General features: G+C 39.6%; 1 protein-coding gene across 8 annotated transcripts in view; it reads left to right on the plus strand.

Annotated features, from left to right (window-relative positions):
• LOC140211578 (dmX-like protein 1) overlaps positions 1-26,279 on the plus strand; it is a 199,880-nt gene extending 173,601 nt beyond the window's left edge. For 5 of the 8 annotated variants that reach the window (XM_072281438.1, XM_072281440.1, XM_072281439.1 and 2 more), the window contains 6 exons: positions 10,974-11,057; positions 11,145-11,236; positions 13,660-13,712; positions 22,179-22,396; positions 23,311-23,526; positions 24,250-26,279. In XM_072281438.1, coding sequence (XP_072137539.1) covers positions 10,974-11,057; positions 11,145-11,236; positions 13,660-13,712; positions 22,179-22,396; positions 23,311-23,526; positions 24,250-24,351 — 765 coding nt within the window. In that variant the 3' untranslated portion in view covers positions 24,352-26,279. Of the gene's footprint in view, positions 1-10,973; positions 11,058-11,144; positions 11,237-13,659; positions 13,713-22,178; positions 22,397-23,310 lie in introns of all 8 variants that reach the window. The other 3 variants (XM_072281441.1, XM_072281442.1, XM_072281443.1) reach the window with 1 other exon arrangement.
• The last annotated feature ends 354 nt before the right edge of the window (positions 26,280-26,633 follow it).

The following is a 26,633-nucleotide window of genomic DNA, read 5'->3' on the forward strand; positions in this document are numbered from 1 at the left end:
CTGATAACAATAAAATCAAAGCGGAATTAAAACCTGAGAAGTAAGAAAAGAGCATGTAAGGTAAAGAATACTTGCAACATGAATGGGAATACAAACGTTATTTCAATGTAGGAAAACTGAAATGGTAGTACATGGAGAATGGAACATTATAAAAACTAAAATGGATGCTGAAGGCAATGTTAAGCCATGAGATGAATTATTTGCAACAGTCTTCAGCAAAGAAGGTGTTTCCAAATAATATAGGTGGTGGAGATCGTGAGATGCAAGATGCAGTTGCAAGAAACGTTTGTGATCCTTTCGCAGTTACCTGGTTTCCTGCATTAATAACTCATAAAATGTGGTCCGATCTTCATCTGAGTCACAATAATAGACAAACACATCTGCCTAAACTAATAGCACACAAGCAATTGAGCTACTTCTCGTCAATCATGAGTACACCATTTAAACAATCACTGTCTAGGTTCAACGAAGTATGTGAAACTTTGGGGTAATGCCTTCTACAAAAGCTATTCGGAGTCAGGTGTTCCAATCAGTGAGATGAGATTGGAGGTGTGGGTTGTAGAGGTGTACTGCCCTATTAAAAAAAAGACACGAGGTCAGGTTACTGATACAGCCTGCTCTTAAGAAAGAGCTGTTTAAGTGCACCATGCCTCGAGCAAAACAACTTTCAGAGGACCTTAGAATAAGAGTTGTAGAGATGCATGAAGATGGATTGTAATGGGGAACTTCAGTATGCAAGTGGATTGGAAGAATCAGGTTGGTGTCTGATCACAAGGGAGGGACTTTGTTGAATGCCGAAGAAATAGCTTTTTAGAGCAGCTTGTGCTTGAGCCTACTCGGAGAAAGGCTATCTTAGATTGGGTGTTGTGTAATAGCCCAGATCTTATAAGGAGCTTAATGTAAAAGAACCTTTAAGAGGCAGTGATCATAATATGATTGAATTCTTACTACAATTTGATATATCAGTATCGCAGTGGAATAAAGGGAATTACAGAGGCATGAGAGAGGAGCTTGCCCAGGTAGATTGAAGGAGGATACTGGCAGGGATGGCGGCAGAATAGAGATGCTGAAGTTTCTGGGAATAGTTCACAAGGCGCGGGATAGATATGTCCCACAGAGAAAGAAGTTCTCAAATGGCAGAGGCAGGCGACCATGGGTGACATAGAAAGTTAGGGACTGCATAAAAGCCAAGGAAAGGGCATATAAGTTAGCAAAAGTGAGTGGGAAGTTGGGTGATTGGGATGCTTTTAAAATTCAACGAAAGGCAACTAAAAAAAGTTATAAGAAGGGAAAAGATGAAATATGAAGGGAGAAATGCCAATAATATAAAGCAGGATACCACCAAGAGTTTTTTCAGTCATATAAAGAGTAAAAGTTGGGTGAGAGTTGATATTGGACCACTGGAAAATGACATTGGTGAGGTAGTAATAGGGCGCAAAGAAATGGCATATGAACTGAATAGCTACTTTGCATCTGTCTTTACTGTGGAAGACACTAGCAGTGTGCCAGAGGTCCATGAGTGTCAGGGAGCAGGAGTGAGTGTCATTGCTATTACAAAGGAAAAAGTGCTAGGTAAACTCAAAGGTCTTAAGGTGGATAAGTCACCTAGACCAGATGGACTACATCCCAGAGCTCTGAAAGATCTGGCTGAAGAGATACCGAATGCATTGGTCATGATCTTTCAAGAATCACTTGATTCTGGCATGGTCCCGGAGGACTAGAAAATTGCAAATGTCACTCCACTCTTTAAGAAGGGAAAATGGCAAAAGAAAGGAAATCATAGGCCAGTTGGCCTAACCTCAGTGGTTGGGAAAGTATTGGAGTCTATTATTAAGGATGAGGTTTCGGGTACTTGGGTTCTAGAAAGTATCAAGCAACATGGACAAAGGAGAGGCAGTGGATGTCATTTACTTGCATTTTAAGAAGATGCTTGATAAGATGCCACACATGAAGCTGCTTAACAAAATAAAATCCTATGGTGTTACACGAACGATATGGCAGGGATAGTGGAATGGCTGGCAGTCAGGAGGCAGCGAGTGGGAATAAAAGGGGGCCTTTTCTGGTTGGCTGCCAGTGACTAGTAGTGTTCTTCAGGGGGTCAGTATTGGGACCACTACTTTTCACATAGTTTGTCAATGATTTAGATAATGGAATTGATGGCTTTGTGGCAAAGTTTGTGAATGATACAAAGATAGATGGAGGGATAGGTAGTGCTGAGGAAGCAAAGCAATTGCAGTAGAACAGACAAATTGGAAGAATGGGCAAAAAAGGGGCAGATGGAATACAGTGTTGGGAAATGTATGATAATGCATTTTGGTAAAAGGAACAAAAGTGAGGACTGTTATCTAAATGGGGAAAAGGTTCAAACATCAGCGGTGCAAAAGAACTTGGAAGTCCTTGTGCAAGACTCCCAGAAGGTTAATTTATAGTTGGAGTTTGTGGTAAAGAAGGCAAATGCAATGTTGACATTTATTTGAAAGGGAATAGAATATAAAAGCAAGGTGATAATGCTGAGCCTTTATAAGACGCCAGTCAGGCTGCACTGTCAACTTTTTTGGGCCCCATATTTCAGAAAGGATGTATTGTCATTGGAGAGATTTCAGAAGAGGTTCACGAGGATGATTCTGAGAATGAAGGGGTTAACATATGGCAGCTTTGGGCCTGTACTCATTGGAATTTAGAAGAAGTGGGGGGATCTCATTGAAACCTATGGAATGTGAAGAGATTGGATAGGGTTGATGGGTAGAGGATGTTTCCTATGGTGAGAGTATACAGAACTAGAGGACACAGCCTCAAGATTGAGGGGTGACCTTTCAGAACAGAGGTAAGGAAGCCTTTTTTTAGCCAGAGAGTAGTGAATCTGTGGAATGCTCTGCCGTAGACTGCAGTGGAGGCTGCAGTCTGTGGGTATATTTAAGATGGAAGTTGATCGTTTCTTGATGGTCAGGGCATTGAAGGATATGGTGAGAAGGCAGATGTATGGGGTTAAATGGTATTTCGGATAAGCCATGATGGAATGGTGGAGCAGACTCGATGGGCTGAATGGCCTAATTCTGCTCCTATGTATTCTGGTTTTATGGAAAAGGCTACAAAAACATTTCTAAAAACCTGAGTGTTCATCGGTACACAGTAAGAGAAACTGTCTACAAATGGAAGAAATTGAGTTCTGTTGCTACTCTTCTTAGAAGTGGGCATCCTGCAAAGGTCACACAAGAGAAACAACGTGAGATATTGAAGGTTAAAAAGAACCGAAGGGTAACAGCAAAAGACCCGCAGAAATCTCTGGAACTTGCTAAAGTTTCTGTTCATGTGTCCACTACAAGAAAAACACTGAACAAAAATAGTGTTCATGAAAGGACACCATGGAGGAAACCACTGCTCTCCAAAAAAACATTGCTACACATCTCACGTTTGCAAAGATATGTTCCTAGATGTTCCACAATGTTTCTGCGACAGTATCCTGTGGACAAATGAGCAAAAGTTGAGCTTTTTAGCAGAAATGCACACTACTATATTTGGAGTGAAAAGGGCATTACGCACCAACAGCAAAGCCTCATCCCAACTGCGAAACATGGTGGAAGCAGCATATAGGTTTGGGAATGCTTTGCTGCTTCAAGGTGTGGACAGCTTGCAATCATTGAGGGAACAATAAATTCAACACTGTATCAAGACCTTTTACAGGAGAATGTCAGGGTAGCAGTCCGTCAGCTGAATCTTAATGGAACTTGTATGATGCAACAAGACAGTGATCTGAAACACAAGAGTAAATCAACAATAGAATGGTATAAAAAGAGGAAAATTCATGTTTTGGAATAGCCAAGTCAGAGTCCAGACCTTAACCCAATTGAGATGCTGTGGCATGACCTGAAGAAGGCTGTTCATGCAAGGTATCCCAGAAATATTGATGAACTGAACCAGTTTTGTATGGAGGAATGGTATAAATTCCTCCTCACCGTAGTGCAAGTCTGATCAGCAGCTACCAGAAGCGTTAGGTGGAGGTTATTGCTGCTAAAGTAGGTTCTACCAGTTATTAAATATCAGGGTTCACATACTTTTTTTCTAGCCTAGACTATGAATGATTGAAGTGTTCAGTAAACACATGAAAAGTACAATTGTTTGTGTGTTATTAGTTTAGGCAGATTGTATTTGTTTATTATTGTGCCTCATAAAGATCAGACCACATTGTCTGAGATACTAATGCAGAAAACCACAGGAAGGGTTCACAAATTTTTTTTACAACTGTATGTTTAAAAATTAATAAGACTGTAAGACAAAGGAGCAGAACTAGGCCATTCAGTCCATCAAGTCTGCTCCGACATTCCATCATGGCTGATTTATTGTACCTATCAATCCCAGTCTCCATTTTAAATGTACCCAATGACTTGGTCCCCACAGCCATCTGTGGTAATGAATTAGACAGATTCACTCTCTCTGGCTAAAGAAATTACTCCTCGTCTCTGTTCTCTCTCCTTACTTGGATAAGGGCCACAAAGGTGCTCACAATGCTCACTCCGACCAATGACTTGTAAAGCCTCACAGTTACATCCTTGCTGTTAATATTTTAGTCCTCCTGAAATTAATACTAACATTGCATTTGCCTTCCTTAATATCAGCTCAACCTGCAAGTTAACCTTCCAGTCCATGTGACTTACCTACCCTCAGATCTTTCAGCTTCCCAAGCACCTTATCCTTAGTAATAGCAACCACACTTACTTCTGCCCCTGTGAGACACTCTAGAAGTTCTGGCATACTGTTAGTTTCTTTCACACTGAAGAATAATGCATAATATCGGTGGCCAGAATATAGCTTCCATTAAAGTCTTTTTACCCCACAGTGTCTTAACCTCTACCCACAGGAATTCTACATCTCTGCTCCTATGTCACCTCTTTCAAAGGATTTGATTTAATTTTTTTTTACCAACAGAGACAACCCACCTCCTCCGCCTACCTGACTGTTATTTTCTTACAGTGTTGTATCCTTGGATGTTCAGCTCCCAACTATGATCTTTCATCCACAGTGTCTTTATATTAGGCAGGAAATGGTGTTGGATAGACTGTTGGGTTTGAAGGCTGATAAGTCCCCGGGACCTGATGGTCTGCATCCCAGGGTACTTTAAGGAGGTGGCTTTAGAAATCGTGAATGCATTGGTAATCATTTTCCAATGTTCTATAGATCCAGGATCAGTTCCTGTGATTGGAGGGTGGCTAATGTTGTCTCTCTCTTCAAGAAGGGAGGAAGAGAGAAAACAGGGAATTATAGACCGGTTAGCCTGACGTCGGTGGTGGGAAAGATGCTGGAGTCAATTATAAAAGATGAAATTGCGACACATCTGGATAGCAGTAACAGGATCGGTCCAAGTCAGCGTGGATTTATGAAGGGGAAATCGTGCTTGACTAATCTTCTGGAATTTTTTGAGGATGTAACTATGAAAATGGACAAGGGAGAGCCAGTGGATGTAGTGTACCTGGACTTTCAGAAAGCCTTTGATAAAGTCCCACATAGGAGATTAGTGGTCAAAATTTGGGCACATGGTATTGGGGGCAGAGTACTGACATGGATTGAAAATTGGCTGGCTGACAGAAAACAAAGAGTAGAGATTAATGGGGCCCTTTCGGAATGGCAGGCGGTGAGCAGTGGGGTACCGCAGGGTTCATTGCTGGGACCGCAGCTGTTTACAATATATATTAATGATTTAGATGAGGGAATTAAAAGTAACATTAGAAAATTTGCCGATGACACAAAGCTGGGTGGCAGTGTGAAATGTGAGGAGGATGTTACGAGAATGCAGGGTGACTTGGACAGGCTGGGTGAGTGGGCAGATGCATGGCAGATGCAGTTTAATGTGGATAAATGTGAGGTTATCCACTTTGGTGGTAAGAACGGGAAGACAGGTTATTATCTAAATGGAGTCCAGTTAGGAAAAGGGGAAGCACAACGAGATCTAGGTGTTCTTGTACATCAGTCACTGAAAGCAAGCATGCAAGTACAGCAGGCTGTGAAGAAAGCTAATGGCATGCTGGCCTTCATAACAAGAGGAATTGAGTATAAGAGCAAAGAGGTCCTTCTGCAGCTGTACAGGGCCCTGGTGAGACCACATCTGGAGTACTGTGTGCAGTTTTGGTCTCTAAATTTGAGGAAGGACATTCTTGCTATTGAGGGAGTGCAGCATAGGTTCACAAGGTTAATTCCTGGGATGGTGGGACTGTCATATGTTGAAATATTGGAGCGACTGGGCTTGTATACTCTGGAATTTAGAAGGCTGAAAGGGGATCTTATTGAAACATATAAGATTATTAAGGGATTGGACACGCTGGAGGCAGGAAGCATGTTCCCGCTGATGGGTGAGTTGAGAACCATAGGCCACAGTTTAAGAATTAGGAGTAGGCCATTTAGAACGGAGTTGAGGAAAAACTTTTTCACCCAGAGAGTGGTGGATATATGGAATGCTCTGCCCCAGAAGGCTGTGGAGGCCAAGTCTCTGGATGCTTTCAAGAAAGAGATGGATAGAGCTCTTAAAGATAGTGGAATCAAAGGTAATGGGGATAAGGCAGGAACTGGATACTGATTGTGGATGATCAACCATGATCACAATGAATAGTGGTGCTAGCTCGAAAGGCCGAATGGCCTACTCCTGCACCTATTGTCAATTGTCTTACCTGCCAGTCTCTAATTGCACTACAAGATCATCATTCTTTGAATTCTGCATGCATTCAAATATATACACTTTCAGTCCTACATCCATCCTCCTTTGATTTTGCCCTCATGTAACATTTCAACTCATCCACTGTCATTTTGCCCTGTTATCTGCCTGTCCTTCATCACAGACTCGTTACATACTGTATCTATTTGTATACCAACTCCTCCATCCTCGGCCCTATCATTCTGGTTCCCATCCCCCTGCCAAATTAGCTTAATCCCTCCCAGACAGTTCCAGCAAACCTGCCCACAAAGATATTGGTCCTCCTTGGGTTCACGTGTAACCCGTCTTTTTTTTGTACAGGTCATACCTTCCGCAGAAGAGATCCCAATGATCCAGAAGTCTGAAACTCTGCCTGCCCCCTGCACCAGTTCCTCAGTCATACATTCATCTGCCAAATCATCCTACTCTTTCCCTCACTGGTGTGTGGCACAGTGAGCAATCCACAGATTACTGCACTGGAGGTCCTGCATTTCAGCTTTCTACCTAACTCCCCAAATTCTCTCTTCAGGACCTCCTTTTCCTACTTACAATATGTCACTGGTACCAATATGTTCACAACTTCTGACTGCTTGCTCTTTCCCCTTTAGAAAATTGTGGACCCGCACCGAGACACCTGTAAAACAAAATACCAACAGGTTTCTTTTTCACATCCAAAGAATTAGATTATTATATTATGAGGACACTCAGTCCTCGTTTATTGTCATTTAGAAATGCATGCATACATTAAGAAATCATACAATGTTCCTCCAGAGTGATATCACAAAAAAAACAGGACAAACCCAAGACTAACACTGACAAGACCACATAATCATAATATATAGTTACAGCAGTGCAAAGCAATACCATAATTTGATAAAGAGCAGACCATGGGAATGGTTAAAAAAAAGTCTCAAAGTTCCAATCGACTCCCGATAGTCCCCGATAGCAGGCGGCAGAAGAGAGAATCTCTCTCTGCCATAAACCTCCAGGCACCGACAACTGTCGATGCATTGGAAGCACCCAACCACAGCCGACTCTGAGTCCGTCCGAAAACTTCGAGCCTCCGACCAGCCCTTCGACCCCAAGCACCATCTCTGCCGAGCGCTTTGACCCTGTCCCAACTGCCGAGCAACAAGCAAAGCCGAGGATTCGGGGCCTTCCCCTCCGGAGATTCCGGATCACACAGTAACAGTGACAGCAAAAAAGGCATTTCAGAAGTTTCTCCAGATGTTCCTCCATGCTCTCATGTCTGTCTGCATCAAATCAGGATTGTGCACAGCACCCTACTTGACAGATCACAGATATCATTCACTGGAGTGGCTGCACAAGCTGCGTCGTGCTGCCATCTTCTCCTCCTCTTGTCTGCTCCTCTAACTATGGAATCTCCTATCACTTGTGCACTTCTCACCCCTCTCCCTTCTGAACCACAGAGGCATCCTCAGTGCCAGAGACCTGCTTGCTGTATTTTCTCCCTGTTGGGTTGTTCTTCCCCCCCCCCCCCCAAACAGTATCTAAAGCAGTATATTTATTGAGGGGAATGCTCACATGGGTATTCTGCACTACCTGTTTGTTCCCTTTCCCCCTCCTAACATTCACCCAGCTACCTGCTTCCTGAAACTTAAGGGTGACTAGTAGCTTCTATCTGTCACCTCCTCCTACTCCCTTTTAACCTGAAGGTCATTGAGCTGCATCTGCAGTTCCTTAACGTAGTCTATAGGAAGCTGCAGCTCAATGCACTTTGTGCAGATATAATGATCAGAGAGTGTGGCGGTCTCCTAAAGTTCCCATATTTCACACAAAGTACATACTATTTACTCTGGACCCATTTTCAGTGCACTACCTTTGTACTAATAGACAAGAAAGAGAATAAAAACTTTCTATAAGCTTACTTAGAACCTCTGCCTATGCTTGTTCAAACCTGTTCTCGCCCAAGCCTGTTGAGCCAAAGCCTGGCCACTCTAACATTGGCCCATTTCAACAATGACCACTCCACTTTCACCTCCTTTTTATTGGCTCAAATAAAGCTCACTCCTGACAGGACTTGCAGTTTTCAAATGGCTCCCACCCAGCAAGATGCTGATCTCTCACTTGCTACTTCAAACAGGGAAATATTAGAAAAGTTGGCTGAATATAAAAAGTAGATATACTATTAGGGCCAGATGTGATGCATCTTACAATTTTGAGTGAAGTACTTGAAAGGTAGAGATGCAGACCATAAAATTTCGATGCCATTTGAAATCAGGAATGCTTGTGGGGACCTGGAGAGTGATAAATCTTACTCCCTTTTTCAAAGAGTGGATTAAGGATAAGCTACAGATTGGTGATTTTAAAGATCATGGTGGGAAAGCTTTTAGAAACTTTGAATTGGGACAAGTTACATGGATGAAAATGGAATTGCTAATGGCATGTATTGTCTAAGCAATCTGATAGAATGTATTTGGATTAAAGTTCATACTTAAAAGTAAATTTATTAATCAAATTCTGTGTATGTCACCAAATACTACCCTGATGATATTCAGTTTAGAAACGTAGAAACCCTACAGCACAATTGAGGCCATTCGGCCCACAAAGCTGTGCCGAACATGTCCTTACCTTAGAAATTACCTAGGGTTACCCATAGCCCTCTATTTTTCTAAGGTCTATGTACATATCCAGGAGTTTCTTAAAGGACCCTGTTATATCCGCCTCCACCTCCGTCACCGGCAGCCCATTCCATGCCCTCACCACTCTCTGCGTTTAAAAAAAAACAACAACAACTTACCCCTGACATCTCCCCTGTACCTACTTCCAAGCATCTTAAAACTGTGCCTGCTCGTGCTAGCCATTTCAGCCCTGGGCAAAAAGCCTCTGACTGTCCACAGGATCGATGCCTCTCATCATCTTGTACACCTCTATCAGGTCACCTCTCATCCTCCAACACTCCAAGGAGAAAAGGCCAGGTTCACTCAACCTATTCTCATAAGGCATGCTCCCCAATCCAGGCACATCCTTGTACATCTCCTCTGCACCCTTCCTATGATTTCCACATCCTTCCTGTAGTGAGAGACCAGAACTGAGCACAGTGCTCCAAGTGGGGTCTGACCAGGGTCCTATATAGCTGCAACATTACCTCTCGGCTCTTAAACTCAATCCCATGATTGATGAAGGCCAATGCACCGTATGCCTTCTTAACCACAGAGTCAACCTGCACAGCAGCTTTGAGTGTCCTGTGGAGTCGGACCCCAAGATTCCTCTGATCCTCCACACTGCCAAGAGTCTTACCATTAATACTATATTCTGCCAAAATACTTTTTTTTGGGGGCGGGTGTGGTATTCACAGTAGATACAAAGAAACATAATATAATCATTAAAAAACTACACACAAAGATGGAAAAATAACCAAAGTGCACAAGAAGACAAACTATGCAATTCTTAAAAAAATACAAATAATAACATACATAATATTGAAAATATGAGTTGTAGAGTCCTTGAAAGTGTCCATAGGTTCTGAAATAGTTCAATTTTTGAGGTGAGTGAAGTTGTCCACACTGCTTCTAGAGCCTGATAGTTGAAGGGTAATCCTGAACCTGGTGGTATGGGACCTAAGCCTCCTGAATCTCCTTCCTGATGACAGCAGCGAGAAGAGAGCATGGCTTGGATGGTGTCTGATACTAATAAAACAAGCTGCTCAGAATCAGAATCAGGTTTATTATCAGTGGTATGTGATGTGAAATTTGTTAACTTAGCAGCAGCAGTTCAATGCAATACATAACCTAGTAGAGGAAAAAATAATAATAAATAAAATAAAAAATAAGAATAATAGATAAACAAATCAATTACGTATATCGAATAGATTTTTTTTAATGTGCAAAAACAGAAATACTGTATATTTTTTTAAAAAGTGAGGTAGTGTCCAAAGATTCAATGTCCATGTAGGAATCAGATGGCTGAGGGGAAGAAGCTGTTCCTGAATCACTGAGTGTGTCCCTTCAGGCTTCTGTATCTCCTACCTGATGGTAACAGTGAGAAAAGGGCATGCCCTGGGTGCTGAGGTCCTTAATAATGGATGCTGCCTTTCTGAGACACTGCTCCCTGAAGATGTCCTGGGTATTATATTTGAGTCTTTAGTCTATGATCTTTAGTTGTCTTGTTTGGTGTCTAAAAATGCTACTGACAAAGTAATAATTGAAATCTTTGTCTTATTTCAATCAAGTAATAGAAATGTTAGAAAGCAAAGCTTATTTTGGTCCTATATTAGAAATGCGAAAAGATGCCATTCATTTATGAGGTATATAATAATCTATCTTTTGAGCAGTTTGGCATTGTTGATGGAGATGGATTCTTGAGCTTCTGGCAAACAAGTCCAATTGCTTTTGGAGCCACACCAAAACCTTATTTGGTAAGCCAATAATTTGTTGTATTTGGTTATTTAAATTTCATATTTTAATAAAACAGCTTATAATATGAATTATGTTTTATTTTTCAGACTTGGCAGTGCCACAACAAAACTGCAAATGATTTTCTTTTCATTAGTTCCTCCACTTTAATTGCAACTGCAGGACAGTCTAGTGACAACAGGTAAGATTAAGAAGTGGATGTTTTGGATATATTAATCAATATATTCTTTAATTAATAGTATAAACAAATAGTGCCCATTTTGGAATATTTTAGAGAAAACTGGACAAATGTTATCATGGGAGCAACCATTGTTGGACATTCTCAGGATAAATGATATTTACTATTGCTCTGCCAGGCTAGTGTATGTACTGGTTAAATTAAGTGATCGATACAGTTTATTCCAGAGAAATATGAGGTAATACATTTTTGTAGAAAGAATCTAAAGGATACAAGTCTAAACTGGTGCTATTCATCACAATAACACACACTTAATTTTGTTTCTGGGAACATGAAGATGTGAAGATCCAAAAGACTGCATATATGATAATCTAAAGCAAAAAGTAAACTAGTGGAAGACTCGAATTCTGCTGGTATCTCATGTAACCCTCACAGAGGATGGATATAGCAATCTGTAATATTTAATACTCTGTGTACCTAATGAGTGTGCTCCCCTTTGAGTTGTATTTCTCTCCCCATAAATTGTAGATTAAATGCTGGAAGCACTCAGCAGATCAGGCAGTATCTTTGGGAAAAGAAATAGTTAAGGTTACAGGTTGAATACCGTACCTAAGAACTGGGAAAGAGATGGTTAAACGCATGGTTTAAGTTGCAGAGAAGATGGCATGAGAAATGGCTAAAACAAAGGGAATATCTGTAATAGGATGAAGCCATGTGAAATGGATTGATAGCGACAGTTAGTGAATGAGTATTGTGCTTTGTGTTATGTATTGTTAATAGGCTCTGGCACATGTCCAATGGTCACACTTTACCAAAGGAGCATATAAAAATCAGATCTGATATCACAATTGAATATATGGCAGAAATGGGCAGTTTTGATATGGACATAAAAAGTAAGAAAATGGAAATACTAAATGAGCAGGTGTTGCATCTTATGATGCTGCATGAGAAAACACCCACTGCCCTGCTCTTAACAACAAAACACACACAAAGGACCATAACTGCCATTTAGCTCCCCCATTATTGTTGATGCAAAGGATGTGTTGTGATCAGGACATTGTGATTCTGAAGTGGGATACAAATTGTGTGGAAACTGGCGTTTAGTATAGGGAAGTGTAAAGCTATGCACGTTGGTAAGAGGATTCAAAAGGAAGATTGTTATCTAAATGGAGAGAGACTGCAGATGAGTGAGTTCAGAAGGATCTGGTATGCATGAATCATAGAAAGTTAGCAGTTGAGAAAGCACATTGGCCTTTATTGCACAGGGGTTTGAGCTTAGGAGTATAGAGGTTTTGTAATTTATCTTATTTAGAGATAGAACATGGAGCAAGCAAGCCACACTGCCCAGCAACCCATCTATTCAAAATTAGTCTAATCGCAGGACAATTCACAAGGACCAATTAACCTACTAAATGGTACGTTTTTAGACTGTGGGAGGAAACCAGAGCACCCAGAGGAAATCCATGCAGCGACAGGGGGAATGTACAAACTCCTTACAGACAGTGCCAGAATTGAACTCTAAACTCGAATGCCCCAAGCTGTAATAGTGTCATGCTGACTGCTACATTACTGTGGCACCCTAATTTGACAGCAGGTTAGAATGGCAACACCTGGACCATTAACCTAAAAAAAAGGATAACAAGTAGCATTGGAATCAGTGCAAAGGAAATTTGCCAAGATAATTCTTGGTATAAAGCTCTGTCCTGTCAACAGAGACCAAGCAGTTTGGGTCTGTATCACTTTGGAGTTTGGAAGAATGGAAGGTTAACATTATTTAAATATATTAGATCCTAAAAGTTGGGCAGGGGGGCTTGGCAGAGTAAATTTGAGATGTTTTCACTGACGGAAGAGTCACAAACATGAGAACAAAGCTGGAAAATAAAGGGCCAGTCATATAAACTGAGTTGTGTGGAAATTTCTTCTCTCAAGGTAGTGAAACTCTGAATTTCTCTTTCCCTAAGAGTGATGTATTTTAATGTGGAGAACGATAAATATTTGAAAGATTGAGGTATTCAGAGTTATGGGGAACTGATACAATAGCTGGGACCAACATAAATCAGCAACCATCTTATTGAATGATTGGCAGGCCTGGTGGCCTACTCCTGCTGCTGTTTTCTTTTACTCTTATTAATCCATTTGACCTCAACTCATTTTGTCATAAATGTTTCTCTTATCTTATCCATCCTTCCATCACCTTCTCTATAAATGAAAATTACTCCTTTAATCTTTCTTTCACATCTATGTGAAGAGTCTCCAACCTGAAATGGTAACTTTTCTAACTCCGCAAATGCTTCCTGACCAGCTGAGTGTTTTCTTGCATTTTCAGTTTTATTTTCACATTTCAGTATCTGTAGTTTCTACTCAACTTAAATGGAGATGTCATTTCTAAAGTATTTAAAAAGAAGCACTTTTTTTTTCTCCCTTAGGAATATCTGCCTCTGGGATACACTCATGCCACAAGCTAATAGTCTTGTTCATGGTGAGTTGAATCAACAAACATATTTCAAATATGCAGTTACTGTATGTTCATCGCAAGTTTTATGGGACCTTTTAAAAAGTTTGAAGAATAATTAGAGATTTGGACTAATGAACATGGTCCACTTCAAAGTTACTTAAAGAAAAATTATAGATCAAAAATTGACACTCTGTTCAGCTGCTGAGGGTCTTGAATTCTTGGCCTGGATTCTCTGCCTCTTTTGCCTCCTTTCAGACATGACTTTCAAACATAATCCTTAGACTATAATGTCATCATCTGCCGTCATATCACATTGCTTCAATAGGTGTTTGAAGCATCGTTGGTAGTTCTTTTAATTTAAACGTGCAAAAAAAATCCAGTTATTATTAAGATGGGTTTATCCAAATTTTAATATATGAGATTTAAATAAAATAAACTGCGAAGCTTTGCAGAAATTTTGTTTACAGAATTATGCTGTTTTTGGGTGAAATATGCATTAAAGTATAATGGATCACTCTACTATTACTATCAAGCTAGTGGTTGTTGTGAATGGACATGCAAGCAAATCTTGCAATTTGTAGCTTTTCTTTAATGTGTGAAAGGAGGCAGGTCTTTCTTTCCAAGAATGATTTGTGTTTGGTTCCCAAAGCCAACTCGTACCTCATACCATTGTTATTTGCTGTGATTACATTTAAACTCTTGGATTTGGATTGAAATACGTAATGTGCAATCTCTTGGTAAAATTCTCTCATAAGGTCATGCTCTCTACAGTGTCATTCTACGTAACTGAAAGAGGTAAAATATCTGTCCTTTTACCATTTCCCTTGTTATCCAGAAACCCAACCACTCCTAAGTGAAGCATTAAATTAATTTCACTTCCAATATGGTATGCACAATTCAGTGCTCAGTTTGTGGGTAACTGCTTTTGAGAACATCTCAATTCAGTTGGAAAGTGTGACCCTCAGCTTCCAGGTGCCAGTCATTTCAAGCAACCCAACCACGTTATCTACTTTATTTGGCTGTCTGTATAGTTTCGGTGAAAGTTGAAGAAGGCTCGAGGATCTTCCAACATTGAGCATTGCAGCTTTCATGACTCAGAACTGAATTCAATAGTTTCACATTCAGCATTCAGATTTATACCTTGTTGTTATGTTTTGTAACTCCAAAACATACAAATAATACAAAGGAAAAGATGGAGCTGGAAATGCATGTCTTAGCTTCATTTTTACTTCATCGCGGTGTGCATTTATGACATGGTGGCATAATGACGTATACAAATTATATACTTAACACGTAACCCACCAGTGCATTATGTGAACAACAGAGAATGCTTAACCAAACAATATATTTACAATCTTACTCAAAAAGGACTGCAACAGTGACATGTCCTTTGGCCTTGGGGTATCAACCAGTGCTTGAATTTTCTGCTGTGTACATACATCTACTGATGCTTCTGGACACATCTTCAGTGATGTTCGTAGAATCATCGGGTGTTGCGGCTCTTTCAACGTCATACACCCTCCTCCAGGTGACCCAGCCGGGGCTGATCAGACCCTAGCTTGTGTCCAGATGGCTAGCTATTTATGACTCCGTGGCTCCCCTCTTTTGAGCCACAGCCATCTTGAGGACCTCTCTGCCGCATCGGTGGTACTGTGGATGGCTCTCCTCTTCCTCTCTCCCTCGATGCCCAAAATGCTGAAGGCTCTAACTAAGGAATGGGCTACGAATCCCCTACAACCAACCTCCACTGGAAGACACTTCGCTCTCCATCCAGCCTGCTGACAGTTGCTGACCAATCCTGCGTACTTGGAGAGCTTCCTTTCAAAGGCCTCTTCCAAGCGATCTTCCCATGGGACTGTCAGCTCCAGCAGCACCACTTGCTTGGTAGACTCAGACACAAGAAAAATGTCCGGTCGCAGGGTGGTGGCTGCAATATGGTTGGGGGACTTCAGCTGCCGTTCGAGGTCCATCAACAGCTGCCAGTCCTTTGCAGAGGTCAGGATGCCTGCAGATGTTCTTTTGGTGGGTCTTGGCTGCTCCCCAACTCTGACAAAGGCAATGGTCTGCTTGGAGGGTCAGGACTGCTTCACCCACTCAACTCCTACGCTGACAGCTTCGGCAATGGTCTTCAGGACCTGATCATGCCTCCACCTGTACCGTTCCTCACCAAGTGCCCTTGCGCAGCCGCTGAGGATGTGCTCCAGGGTTCCTCGCTTGGAGCATAGTGGGCATGCAGGTGACTCATACATTGCCTGGATGAGAAATTGGATGCGGTGTGGTTCGGCTTTCCAAATATCAGCACAGGTCACTTTCCTCTCAACCGCATTCTCCCATCTTGTTCAAGCCCCCTGTTGCTTCATTCCCACTGCCTTGCAGGCTCTCGTCTCCTCCACTACTGCTCTCACCCCTCCTGAACTAGACAACGCCTTTCCTTCCCTCTGGTGTCCATTTGGGGAGTTGCAAAGGATCCTAGCCCAGGTCAGCCTCATGTGACCACTCCCACCAGCAGCACACTTGTGTAAAACTTGTGCGTTAATGGTGTGACAACAGTGATGATTGGATTAAAGAATTCACAATTGTTGCATCATGCTCTGAGCTAGTAATCTTTTTAACACTGTCTTGAGAGTTGGAGATGTTCCTTGTCATCCTTACTGATAATAATGATGTCATCCAGGTAACTCTGAGTGTCAGGGGAACCTTGCAGCGCCTTGTCCGTAACTTTCTGCCAGAGTGCAGGAACAGATGCTACTCCAAAAGTAAGCTTATTATAGTGGTAAAGTCTTTTGTGAGTGTTTATCGTGAGAAACACTTAGGACGCTTCTTCCGTCTCCATTTGTAGGTGGGCCTCAGCTAAGTCCATTTTGCTGAAGAGTTTTCTTCCAGAAAGGTTTGCAAAGATATCATCTATCCTGGTCAGAGGGTATTGATCTACTTTCAGTACTGGGTTGATGGCAACCTTAACACCGCAGATCCTGAGAGACCTGTTCTTCTTGGCTACTTGTTGAATGACAGAAATAGTCCACTCCGTGTCCAATTCCATTTAATTTGATTTGTCGTTCACTTCTGGTGTAAACCCTATCTGTTGTCTGTAGTTTTCACATTCTAAGTCTCAAGGCTACTCAATCCTATGTCACTCTCATTACTATCAGATTTTCATGCAGATTATTGTTCTTTTTGAAACTGCAATTTGACTTTTTTCTTTATTTGTTGCCTGTGCAGTTCATTTATTTTTGTCTGCTTTACACGCTCTTTGTATGTGCTCTACTTTTTTTTTGCATTTTCTGCAAGAGCCACTGCTACAATGGTAATACAATTTCTTCAGCCAGGCCAGGCAGGTTTCTGTTTAAACGTTTCAATTTTGGTCACATTCACTTATATTCCTAACTGCAATTTAATTGCGTCTCTATCTGCTGCTTCTATTGATAGAGCTATTTCAACTCTTCTATTAAATTTTTGTGCTTCATTTAGGAGCTGTTTTTCAATGTTTTTTTGTAAGATTCCACAAACTAAACAATCTCAAAAACCTCCACTGGGAGACACTTCGCTCTCCATCCAGCCTGCTGACAGTTGCTGACCAATCCTGCGTACTTGGAGAGCTTCCTTTCAAAGGGTCTTTTAAGAGACTCCTAGATAGGTACATGGTGTTTACAAAAATAGAGAGCTATGCGGTATGGAAATTCTGGGCAGTTTCAGAGTAAGTTACATGGTCAGCACAGCATTGTGGGTCGAAGGGCCTGTAATGTGCTGTAGATTTCTATGTTCTATGTTCTTAGTGCATCATTAAGTCCATTACCGAAATGACAGTGCTCAGCAAATTCTACTATGTACACTGGAATGGACTCTGCTCTTTTGATTCTGTTTTTGAAACCTAAGACATTCTGCAATCAACAATGGTTTTGGTTCTAAATGTTCCTGCATTACTTCCACAATATCAGCGAAGCTAATCTCGGCTGGTTTTGTTGGAGTAGTTAAACTTCTCAGCAAACTATATGCCTTTAAAACCAATGCATTCAGACAAAACTGGCACTGACATTAGCCATTTCATTTGTTTTAAAATATTGCTTAATTCGCTTAGACAATATCCATTATCTCTTGTGTAATCAAATGTGTCTATCTTTCCTATATAACTAGTTTTTGTTTTTAATGTATGAACTCGTGAATTTGTCTATTTCTGTCTTTTTTTTAAACTCTAATATCTCACTACACTGCAACAGGTTGGTAGTCGTCTTGCGTTCATTTAAAATTTCCTGGTTGCCTCTGTATGTTTTGTAACTCCAAAACATAAAACTGTTTGAAAGCAAATCATGGAGCCAGGAATGCATGTCTTAGACCTGTTTTTACTTTAGTGAGGTGCACACGTGTGATGTGAAAGCATAATGATGTATCTCATATACATACTTTTACATATAACCTGCAATACATTATGTAAACAGCAAAGAATGCTTAACATATTTACAATATTTCTCAAATTACTCCTATTACAATCATTAGAAAGAAGTGACATAGGGCAGAAGATGTTGAATCATTGTGGATAAAGCTAAAGAACTGCAAGGCTAAAAAAACTCTGATGGGAGTTGTATACGGACCGCCAAATAGTAATAAGGATGTGGTCTACAAATTACAAGAGAAGTTAGAAAATGCATGCCAAAAGGACATTGGGAGATAGTTCCAATAATCATGGTAGACTTCAATATGCAGGTAGATTGGGAAAATCAGGTTTGTGTTGGATTTCAAAAGGTTGAATCTCTCGAATGCCTACGAAATGTTTTTTTTTTTGAGCACCTCGTGATGGAACCCACTGGGCAATCAGCTTGTGGTTGAGCCCACTTGGGGATCAGCTACTTTGTATTGGATGTTGTGCAATGAACCGGAATTAATTAGAGAGCCGAAGATAAAAGACCCCTGAATGGCAAGCCATCATAATGTGATCAAATTCACATCGAAATCTGAGAAAGAGAAGCTAAAGTCAGATGTATCAGTATTGCAGTGGAGTAAAGGAAATTACAGATTCGTGAGAGAGGAGTTGGCCAGAATTGATTAGAAAAGAACACTGGCTGGGATGACAGCAGAGCAGCAATGGCTGGAATTCCTGGAAGCAATTTGGAAGGCACAGGATATATACGTCCCAAAGAGGAAGAAGCATTCTAAAGGCAAGATGACACAACCATGGCTAACAAGAACAGTCAAAGCCAAGATGAAAGCCAAAGAGAGGGCATTTAATTGAGCAAAAATTAGTGGGAAGTTAAAGAATTGGGAAGCTTTTAAAAGCCAACAAAAAGCAATTAAAAAGTCATTAGGAAGGTCAAGATGGAATACAAAAGTAAGCTTGCCAATAATATTAAAGAGGATACCAGAAGTTTCTTTAGATACATAAAGCGCAAGAGAGGCGAGAGTGGATATCGGACAGCTGGAAAATAATGCTGGAGATGTAGTAATGGGAGCGGGGGCAAGGAAATGGTGGATGAACTGAATAAGTATCTTACTTCTGTCTTCACTATGGAAGACACTAGCAGTATGGTGGAAGATCCAGGTGTCAGGGGTCATGAAGTGTATGAAGTTTCTATTACTAAAGAGAAGGTTTTAGGGGAAACTGAAAGATCTGAAGGTAGATAAGTCACCGTCACCTTAACCAGATGGTGTACGCCCCAGGGTTATGAAAGAGGTGGCTGAAAAGAATATAGAGACATTAGTAATGATCTTTCAAGAATCACCAGATTCTGGAATGGTTCAGGAAGACTAGAAAATTGCAAATGTCTCTCCAGTCTTCAAGAAGGGAGAGAGGTAGAAGAAAGGAAATTATAGACTAGTTAGTCATACGTCAGTGGTTGGGAAGACATTGGAGTCGATAGTTGAGGATGAGGTTCCAGCGTCTTGGAGGCACATATTAAAATAAGCCGTAGTCAACATCGTTTCCACAAGGTAGAATTTTGCCTGACAAATCTGTTGGAATTCTTTGAAGAATTAGCAAGCAGGATAGACAAGGGAGAATCAGTGGATGTAATGTATTTGGATTTTCAGAAGGCCTTTGACAAAGTGCCACACATGAGACTGCGTAATAAGCTATGAGCCCTTGGTATTACAGGAAAGATTCTAACATGGATAAAGCAATGGCTGATTGGCAGGAGGCAAAGAGTGGGAATAAAGTGAACCTTTTCTGTTTGGCTGTCGGTAAGGTGGTATTCCACGGGAGTCTGTGTTGGGACTGATTCTTCTTAAGTTATATGTCAATGATTTGGATAATGGAATTGATGGCTTTGTTGCAAAGTTTGCAGACGATATGAAGACAGGTGGAGGGGCAGGTAGCTTTGAGGAAGTAGAAGAGTTACAGAAGGACTGAGATTAGGAGTATGGGCAAAGAAGTGGCAGATGGAATACAGTTTTGGGAAGTGTATGGCCATGCACTTTGGAAGAAGAAATGAAAGGGTTGACTAGTTTCTAAATAGAGAGTAAATGTTAAAAACAACTGAGGCTCAAAGAGATTTGGGAGTCCTTGTGCTGGAATCCTTAAAGGTTAATTTGCAGGTTGAGTTTGTGATTAGGAAGGCAAAAGTGATGTTAGCATTTATTTCAAGAGGACTAGAATATAAAAGCAATGATGTAATGTTTAGACTTTATAAAGCACTGGTGAGGCTTCACCTGGAGTATTGTGAGCCCCTTAGCTTAAAAAGGATGTGCTGAAACTAGGAAGGATTCAAAGGAGGTTCACACAAATGATTCCAGGATTGAATGGCTTGTCAAATGAAGAACATTTGATGGCTCTGGACCAGTATTCACTAGAATCAGAATCAGGTTTATTATCACCGGCATGTGACGTGAAATTTGTTAACTTAGCAGCAGCAATTCAATCTCAATACATAATACAGAAGAGAAAAAAATAAATAAAATAAAAATAATAATAAATAAATAAATTACAGTATATGTATATTGAATAGATTTTAAAACGTGCAAAAAACAGAAATAGTGTATATTAAAAATGTGACTTAGTGTCCAAGAGTTCAATGTCCATTTAGGAACTGGATGGCAGAGGGGAAGAAGCTGTTCCTGAATCACTGAGTGTGTGCCTTCAGGCTTCTGTACCTCCTACCTGATGCTAACAGTGAGAAAAGGGCATGCCCTTGGGTGCTGGAGGTCTTTAATAACAGATGCTGCCTTTCTGAGACATCGCTCCCTGAAAATATCATAGGTACTTTGTAGGCTAGTTCCCAAGATGGAGCTGACTAGATTTATAACCTTCTGCAGCTTCTTTCGGTCCTGTACAGTAGCCCGTCCATACCAGACAGTGATGCAGCCTGTCAGAACGCTCTCCATGGTACAACTATAGAAGTTTTTGAGTGTTTTTGTTGACATGCCAAATCTCTTCAAACTCCTAGTAAAGTATAGCCACTCTCCTGTCTTCTTTATAACTACATCGATATTTTGGGACCAGGTTAGATCCTCAGAGATCTTGACACCCAGGAACTTAAAACTGCTCACTCTCTCCACTTCTGATCCCTCTTTGAGGATTGGTATGTGTTCCTTCGTCTTACCCTTCCTGAAGTCCACAATCAACTCTTTCATCTTACTGACGTTGAGTGCCAGGTTGTTGCTGTGGCACCACTCCACTAGTTGGCATATCTCATTCCTGCGCGCCCCCTCATCACCACCTAAGATTCTACCAACAATGGTTGTATCATCAGCAAATTTATAGATGGTGTTTGAGCTATGCCTGGCCACACAGTCATGTGTATATAGAGAGAATTCAGAAGAATGAGGGGTGACCTAATTGAAACCTATCGAATGATGAAAGGCCTTGATAGGGAGGATTGGAGAGGATGTTTCCTGAAGTGGGAGAGTCTAAGACCAGAGGACACTGCCTCAGAACAGAGGGGCGTCCTTTTAGAATGGAGATGAGGAGGAATTTCTTTGTCAGAGAGTGGTGAATCTGTGGAATTCTTTGTCACAGGCAGCTATGGAGGGCAAGTCTTTATGTGCATTTAAGGCAGAGGTTGATGGATTCTTTGGTCAGAGCATAAAGGGTACAGGGGTGAAGGCAAAAGATTAGGGCTGAGAGGAAAATAGGATGAGCCATGATGAAATGGCAGAGCAGACTTGATGGACCAAAGGGTCTAATTCTGCTCATGGTCAAATATTACTGAAATGTTAAATACATAACACTTTTATTTCCTGCATTCCTCTCTTTCCTTTGGTAACTTCAGATTTCACTAGGTTTTTCCTCTTTATCCACTTCTGCACATGACTTCCACACTCTTATAAAGGCACAGCTGCCACCTGTGCTATTTATTGTTTCCTGGTCTCCACCACAGAGCTCTCCTTTTGTTCCTTCTTTTCTCTGCTCCAACCCTTTCTGCAGCTTAAAACTTTTCATTTCAAAATTTTCGGTTTTCAAATTCATATATGAAATATTCTTCACTCCACAAATGCTGCCTGTCTTCTGAGTCCAGTATTGTTCATTTTGAAGCCATGATTCAGTATATTATTGTTGCATTCCAGCATTCACATGTCATGAAAGTGGAGCCACTGTGTTAGCATATGCATCAAAGCAGCAAGTTTTGATATCTGGTGGACGAAAAGGTTTCATCTGTATACTTGATCTACGCCAGCGACAGTTGCGCCAGACCTTTCAGGCTCATGATTCACCTGTTAAAGCAATTGCTGTGGATCCGGCGGAGGAATATTTCATTACTGGGTCTGCTGAGGGTAACATGAAGGTACAAAATATCAATTATCAATTTAACATAAAATTGATGTAAATTTTATTCCTAACTAACTGCAGGTATCTTTATCTAGCATTCAGCATGTGTAATTAAAAATATTCTGACAAAAACGTGCAAACTTAAAAATATCCTAAAAGTTTTCAAATAACTGAAGATGCATGACATTTTCTGGTCCTACTGAATATGAAATAAAATATATTTATGGGGAACTTATGAACATGAGCACACTTTTCAAATGTCTAAACTTGTACTACATTGTGGGCCGGTACTTTAATCAAGCAATATGCTCCATAACTTCCATTCACTTCTGCTCTACATTTCATTTTTTCATCCTCCTAAAAAATATTTTTTTGCATATGAGAAAGTTTTACAACAAAAACACCTTCACTGTGATTTCTGGGCAATTACTGAGTACAGTGGCATCTTCCACATTACTCCTCCTTTCACCGTATGTTTCATCTTCATTAAATTGCTTTATTTGACCATTTTGCCACCTTAAATAATGATTCTGGTTTAGTACTATTGATTTTAAAAAGGTTTGATTGGGTAAAGTTATAATAATAGTGTGTTAATGGAAAGGATATGAAATTTTCCTTAAGCTCATACAAGTGGAAACTGAGAACCTTGGGCTTTTGATCGGCATCTGTAATTTCAATCATCTAAATTTAGGTTGAAGCCTTGAGAGACAATGAGTAAGAGTAAAGTATATTTTCATATTAAATGTCGCACTAACCTCTTTGCCATCTGAGAAGGTATTGGAAGAGTATGCAGCTCCAATTAATGCAGATCATTAGTCAATACAAAAGAAAAATTCTAATTCAACATTTTGAGGTACTTTGTAAACTAGCCTTGCAATTTTTTGAAATTATACTATTTTGAAATTAATTTTGACTTTTTATTACTTTTAGGTTTGGAGTTTGTCTTCTCTCAACCTGATCCACACGTTCTCCAATGAACATGCCCGACAGTCACTCTTTAGAAACATAGGAACAGGAGTCATGCAAATAGAGACTGGCCCAGCAAATCACATGTTTTCCTGTGGAGCTGATGGAACAATGAAAATGAGGATCCTGCCAGATCGCTTTAGCACAGGGAGTGGAAAATTGGATATCTGGCAAAATGATGTAAAATTTATACTATGATAATTTTATATTATGATAGTGATATTATCAGCACAATCCATTCTAGCTTAAATCTACCAAAATATATGTTTATTAGGAGTAAGATAAACACTGATGCCACACTTAGGATAGGTGTTGGGGGGTAGGATGGGATGCTTTTCATTTTTGATTCTTAATGCACTGATGCCTTAAGAAGTTTGTGAATAGTTGGAAGAAGAAATTGAATCTAATTGTGTCAAAATATAGGAAATAATTGATTTTCTTGTAAACTATGGTAAAATGTGTTGCTGCTACAAAAAAGCCTTTTGTTGAAACTGGTTGCTGATATTTTTGAAGTGTCAAAATGTACAGTGCTTTAAGGTAAATCAAATAGTATAAGATACAATAATTATCTTTTTTATGCTTGTATTAAAAGTTTGTAAATTATATAAAGTTATAACTTGAACTGTGACCATTCCTTATTTTTAAGCTTAGAAAGACCCTGAAATACAAGCTGTAAGTAGATTTTGCTTATAATCTTCATGCAGGAGAATGTAACTGGTATTCCAGTTTTTGACGTGGGAGAAGGGAAAAGAATGTGCACAACATTGTACTGTAAAGTGAAAGCTAAATTTGTAAAAGCAAGATCTTTTGTGTTGGGCTGATTCCAGAAATGATATGTACTGAAATGTAAGTGTTTCTTTCAACACAACTATAACATTTAAATTATTTTTTTTGTGTTCAAAGTACCAACTTGAGAGGGGCAGTAAGCAGACATCCATCAGTGCCACTTTGTATGAGATCACTAATGGGTATGTTGCAGTTGAACCAGGATTGTTCAGCATCTGACATCACCAAGATTGGTAACTCAAGATGTGGCGAATCATGGACACAGCTGCATCCTACTGTCTGTTTTGCAATGTACTGATGCAACAGCAAAAGGTCTTACATTTTTTGACCCATACCATGTGGTTAAAACTTCACTGTAAATGCAGTCCATAAGATGTGAGGAAACTTCAAATGACTGCACCTAACCAGTACATTCTGAAAGTTTTATATTCAGAAGAAACATAAGATGGGAAAAGTTTATTATGTCTAAGAGTTGTTCTAAGTTTAAAAAAAAACAAAATTGTATCTTTTATATAATCAAATGTTTAAATGCAGTACTTAATGTAAAATAAGCCAAAACCAGAATAAAGGCTGTGGCCTTCCTCTCTGTAAATCAGACGGGTCAAGAATAAAAGTTCATATTTATTATCCAATTGTTAAGTTAACTTTTGATATGAAGATTAAATGCTGAGAGCTTTCAGGAGTGACAGTTACTTTAAGATAAATTTTAGGCTAATAAACCATAGGTTTAGTAGTTTACGTGTGAATATATTACTATTCACTATGAGCAGCCGTGCTTTTCCAAAGGAAAAGAACCTATTTTTTGGCCATTCCTTTTGCCATGCCACATATCTAGAGCAAAGAAGGCAAAGAACATGTCTTTCCTCAGACTCAGATCGTCTATGCTCCACCAAAAAACAATTGTACTGGAAGTAGCCCAGTATTAGTTGGATATTTCATTCTTTCTTCATACAAGTATTCACAGTTTGTACTGATAGAGCTGACTGTAATCAGCCATTCAGTACAAATTGTTTCAGCAAATTCATTATTGGTTCACTTTTCAAAGAGTAATTAGGATTAAGAAGCACAAATTATTGTTCACATTTTTCCCATCAAATATCTTTTAAAGATATCTTTAGAGTAGACCAACCACGTGGATATATGCTGTCAGAATTAGTGGCTTGTACTACTACTGTATTAATCAAACAGCAACTACTTCATTATGGAGTTCATGTATCAACAACAGAAGTATGTTGAAACTTGTAAAGTTGTAAAATTCCTGTGTTCAGGAATACGGAAATAATTAATGATTGTAAAAAGAAACTACTGCAATTCTAAATCAATTGTAGGAATAGCTATTTGTTTGTAAAGATTATTAGATTCACCTTTGTGATTGGAATATTTTATTTTGTAGACCTGATAACCTGGGTATAGAACAAAAACTATATTGCTTAGAAGATGGATTTTACATTGTTTTTTTAATATTTAATTGATGCATGCCACAGTTATAGTTGCTATAAATGTAATCTTAGCTGATCACAGTTTTAAGGTTTATTAATTTCATTGACTATATAAATTTGTAGTTAGCAAATGGGCATTATATGAAAATATATGCATTAATTTTAGTCCATGTTGAAGGCCTTATAGATCTTGTGTTATTTTTTGTTATATACTCAGGATGTTTCATCTTTAGGAGTGTTTTAGTACAATATAGTAAAACAAGTTTTATCTGTCAATAACTATTTACTAGGTAACAGTATAACAATAGAAATGAAACAGGTCTTGATCACTTTAATTGTGCAATACGATATACTAATTTTATTAAAACAAGATTTGTGAAGAAATATTAGTAAATCTGAAGAAACAATGTTTCTTTCCTATTTATATGGAATATTCTGTAATAATTGATTTCAAAGAAAATACTGGACAAGTTAATCATTATCAGGTGACTCCTGAATTACATAAATCTCTGGGCTGGACACATTTTACAAGTAAAAATTAACCTTTTGTTTTAAAACATAATGAAAGAGAAGACTGTAATCCCAAGTAACACACTAGTACCTGGCTTCTCTTTGCCTTATCAGAAGTTGGCTATACTGAATTCTCTTGAAAAAATGTCAATCATGTATTTAAAATTAATAATTGTTGCAATAAAATACCTATGAGAATAAAGCATCTCTTTTTTGCCATTGTTCTTTCTCAGTTATATATAAGAAGTTAGGCTACAGATTAATCAAATGTCAATACTGGGAAAGCCTCAGGAGCTAAAGTTTATGTAACTAAGCAAGGATTGGAATGCCTGAAACTAAATCTGAATGTGCTTAAAGCATGAGCTACTCTGGCAAACGGACATGAATTGAAAAAAGTGTAACACTACTAACAATACTTAATGATGCACTAAAATTAATTGAGAAGAAACGTGACTGATCATTAGTGTCCATACAGTCTTCTTCTACCTCCTACCTAAGATCCTCACACCAGACTGTCCGGGTAGGCCTATTGTCTCCGCCTGCTCTTGCCCG

This window comes from Mobula birostris, chromosome 17 (genome assembly GCF_030028105.1).
Source record: "Mobula birostris isolate sMobBir1 chromosome 17, sMobBir1.hap1, whole genome shotgun sequence".
NCBI lineage: Eukaryota > Metazoa > Chordata > Chondrichthyes > Myliobatiformes > Myliobatidae > Mobula > Mobula birostris.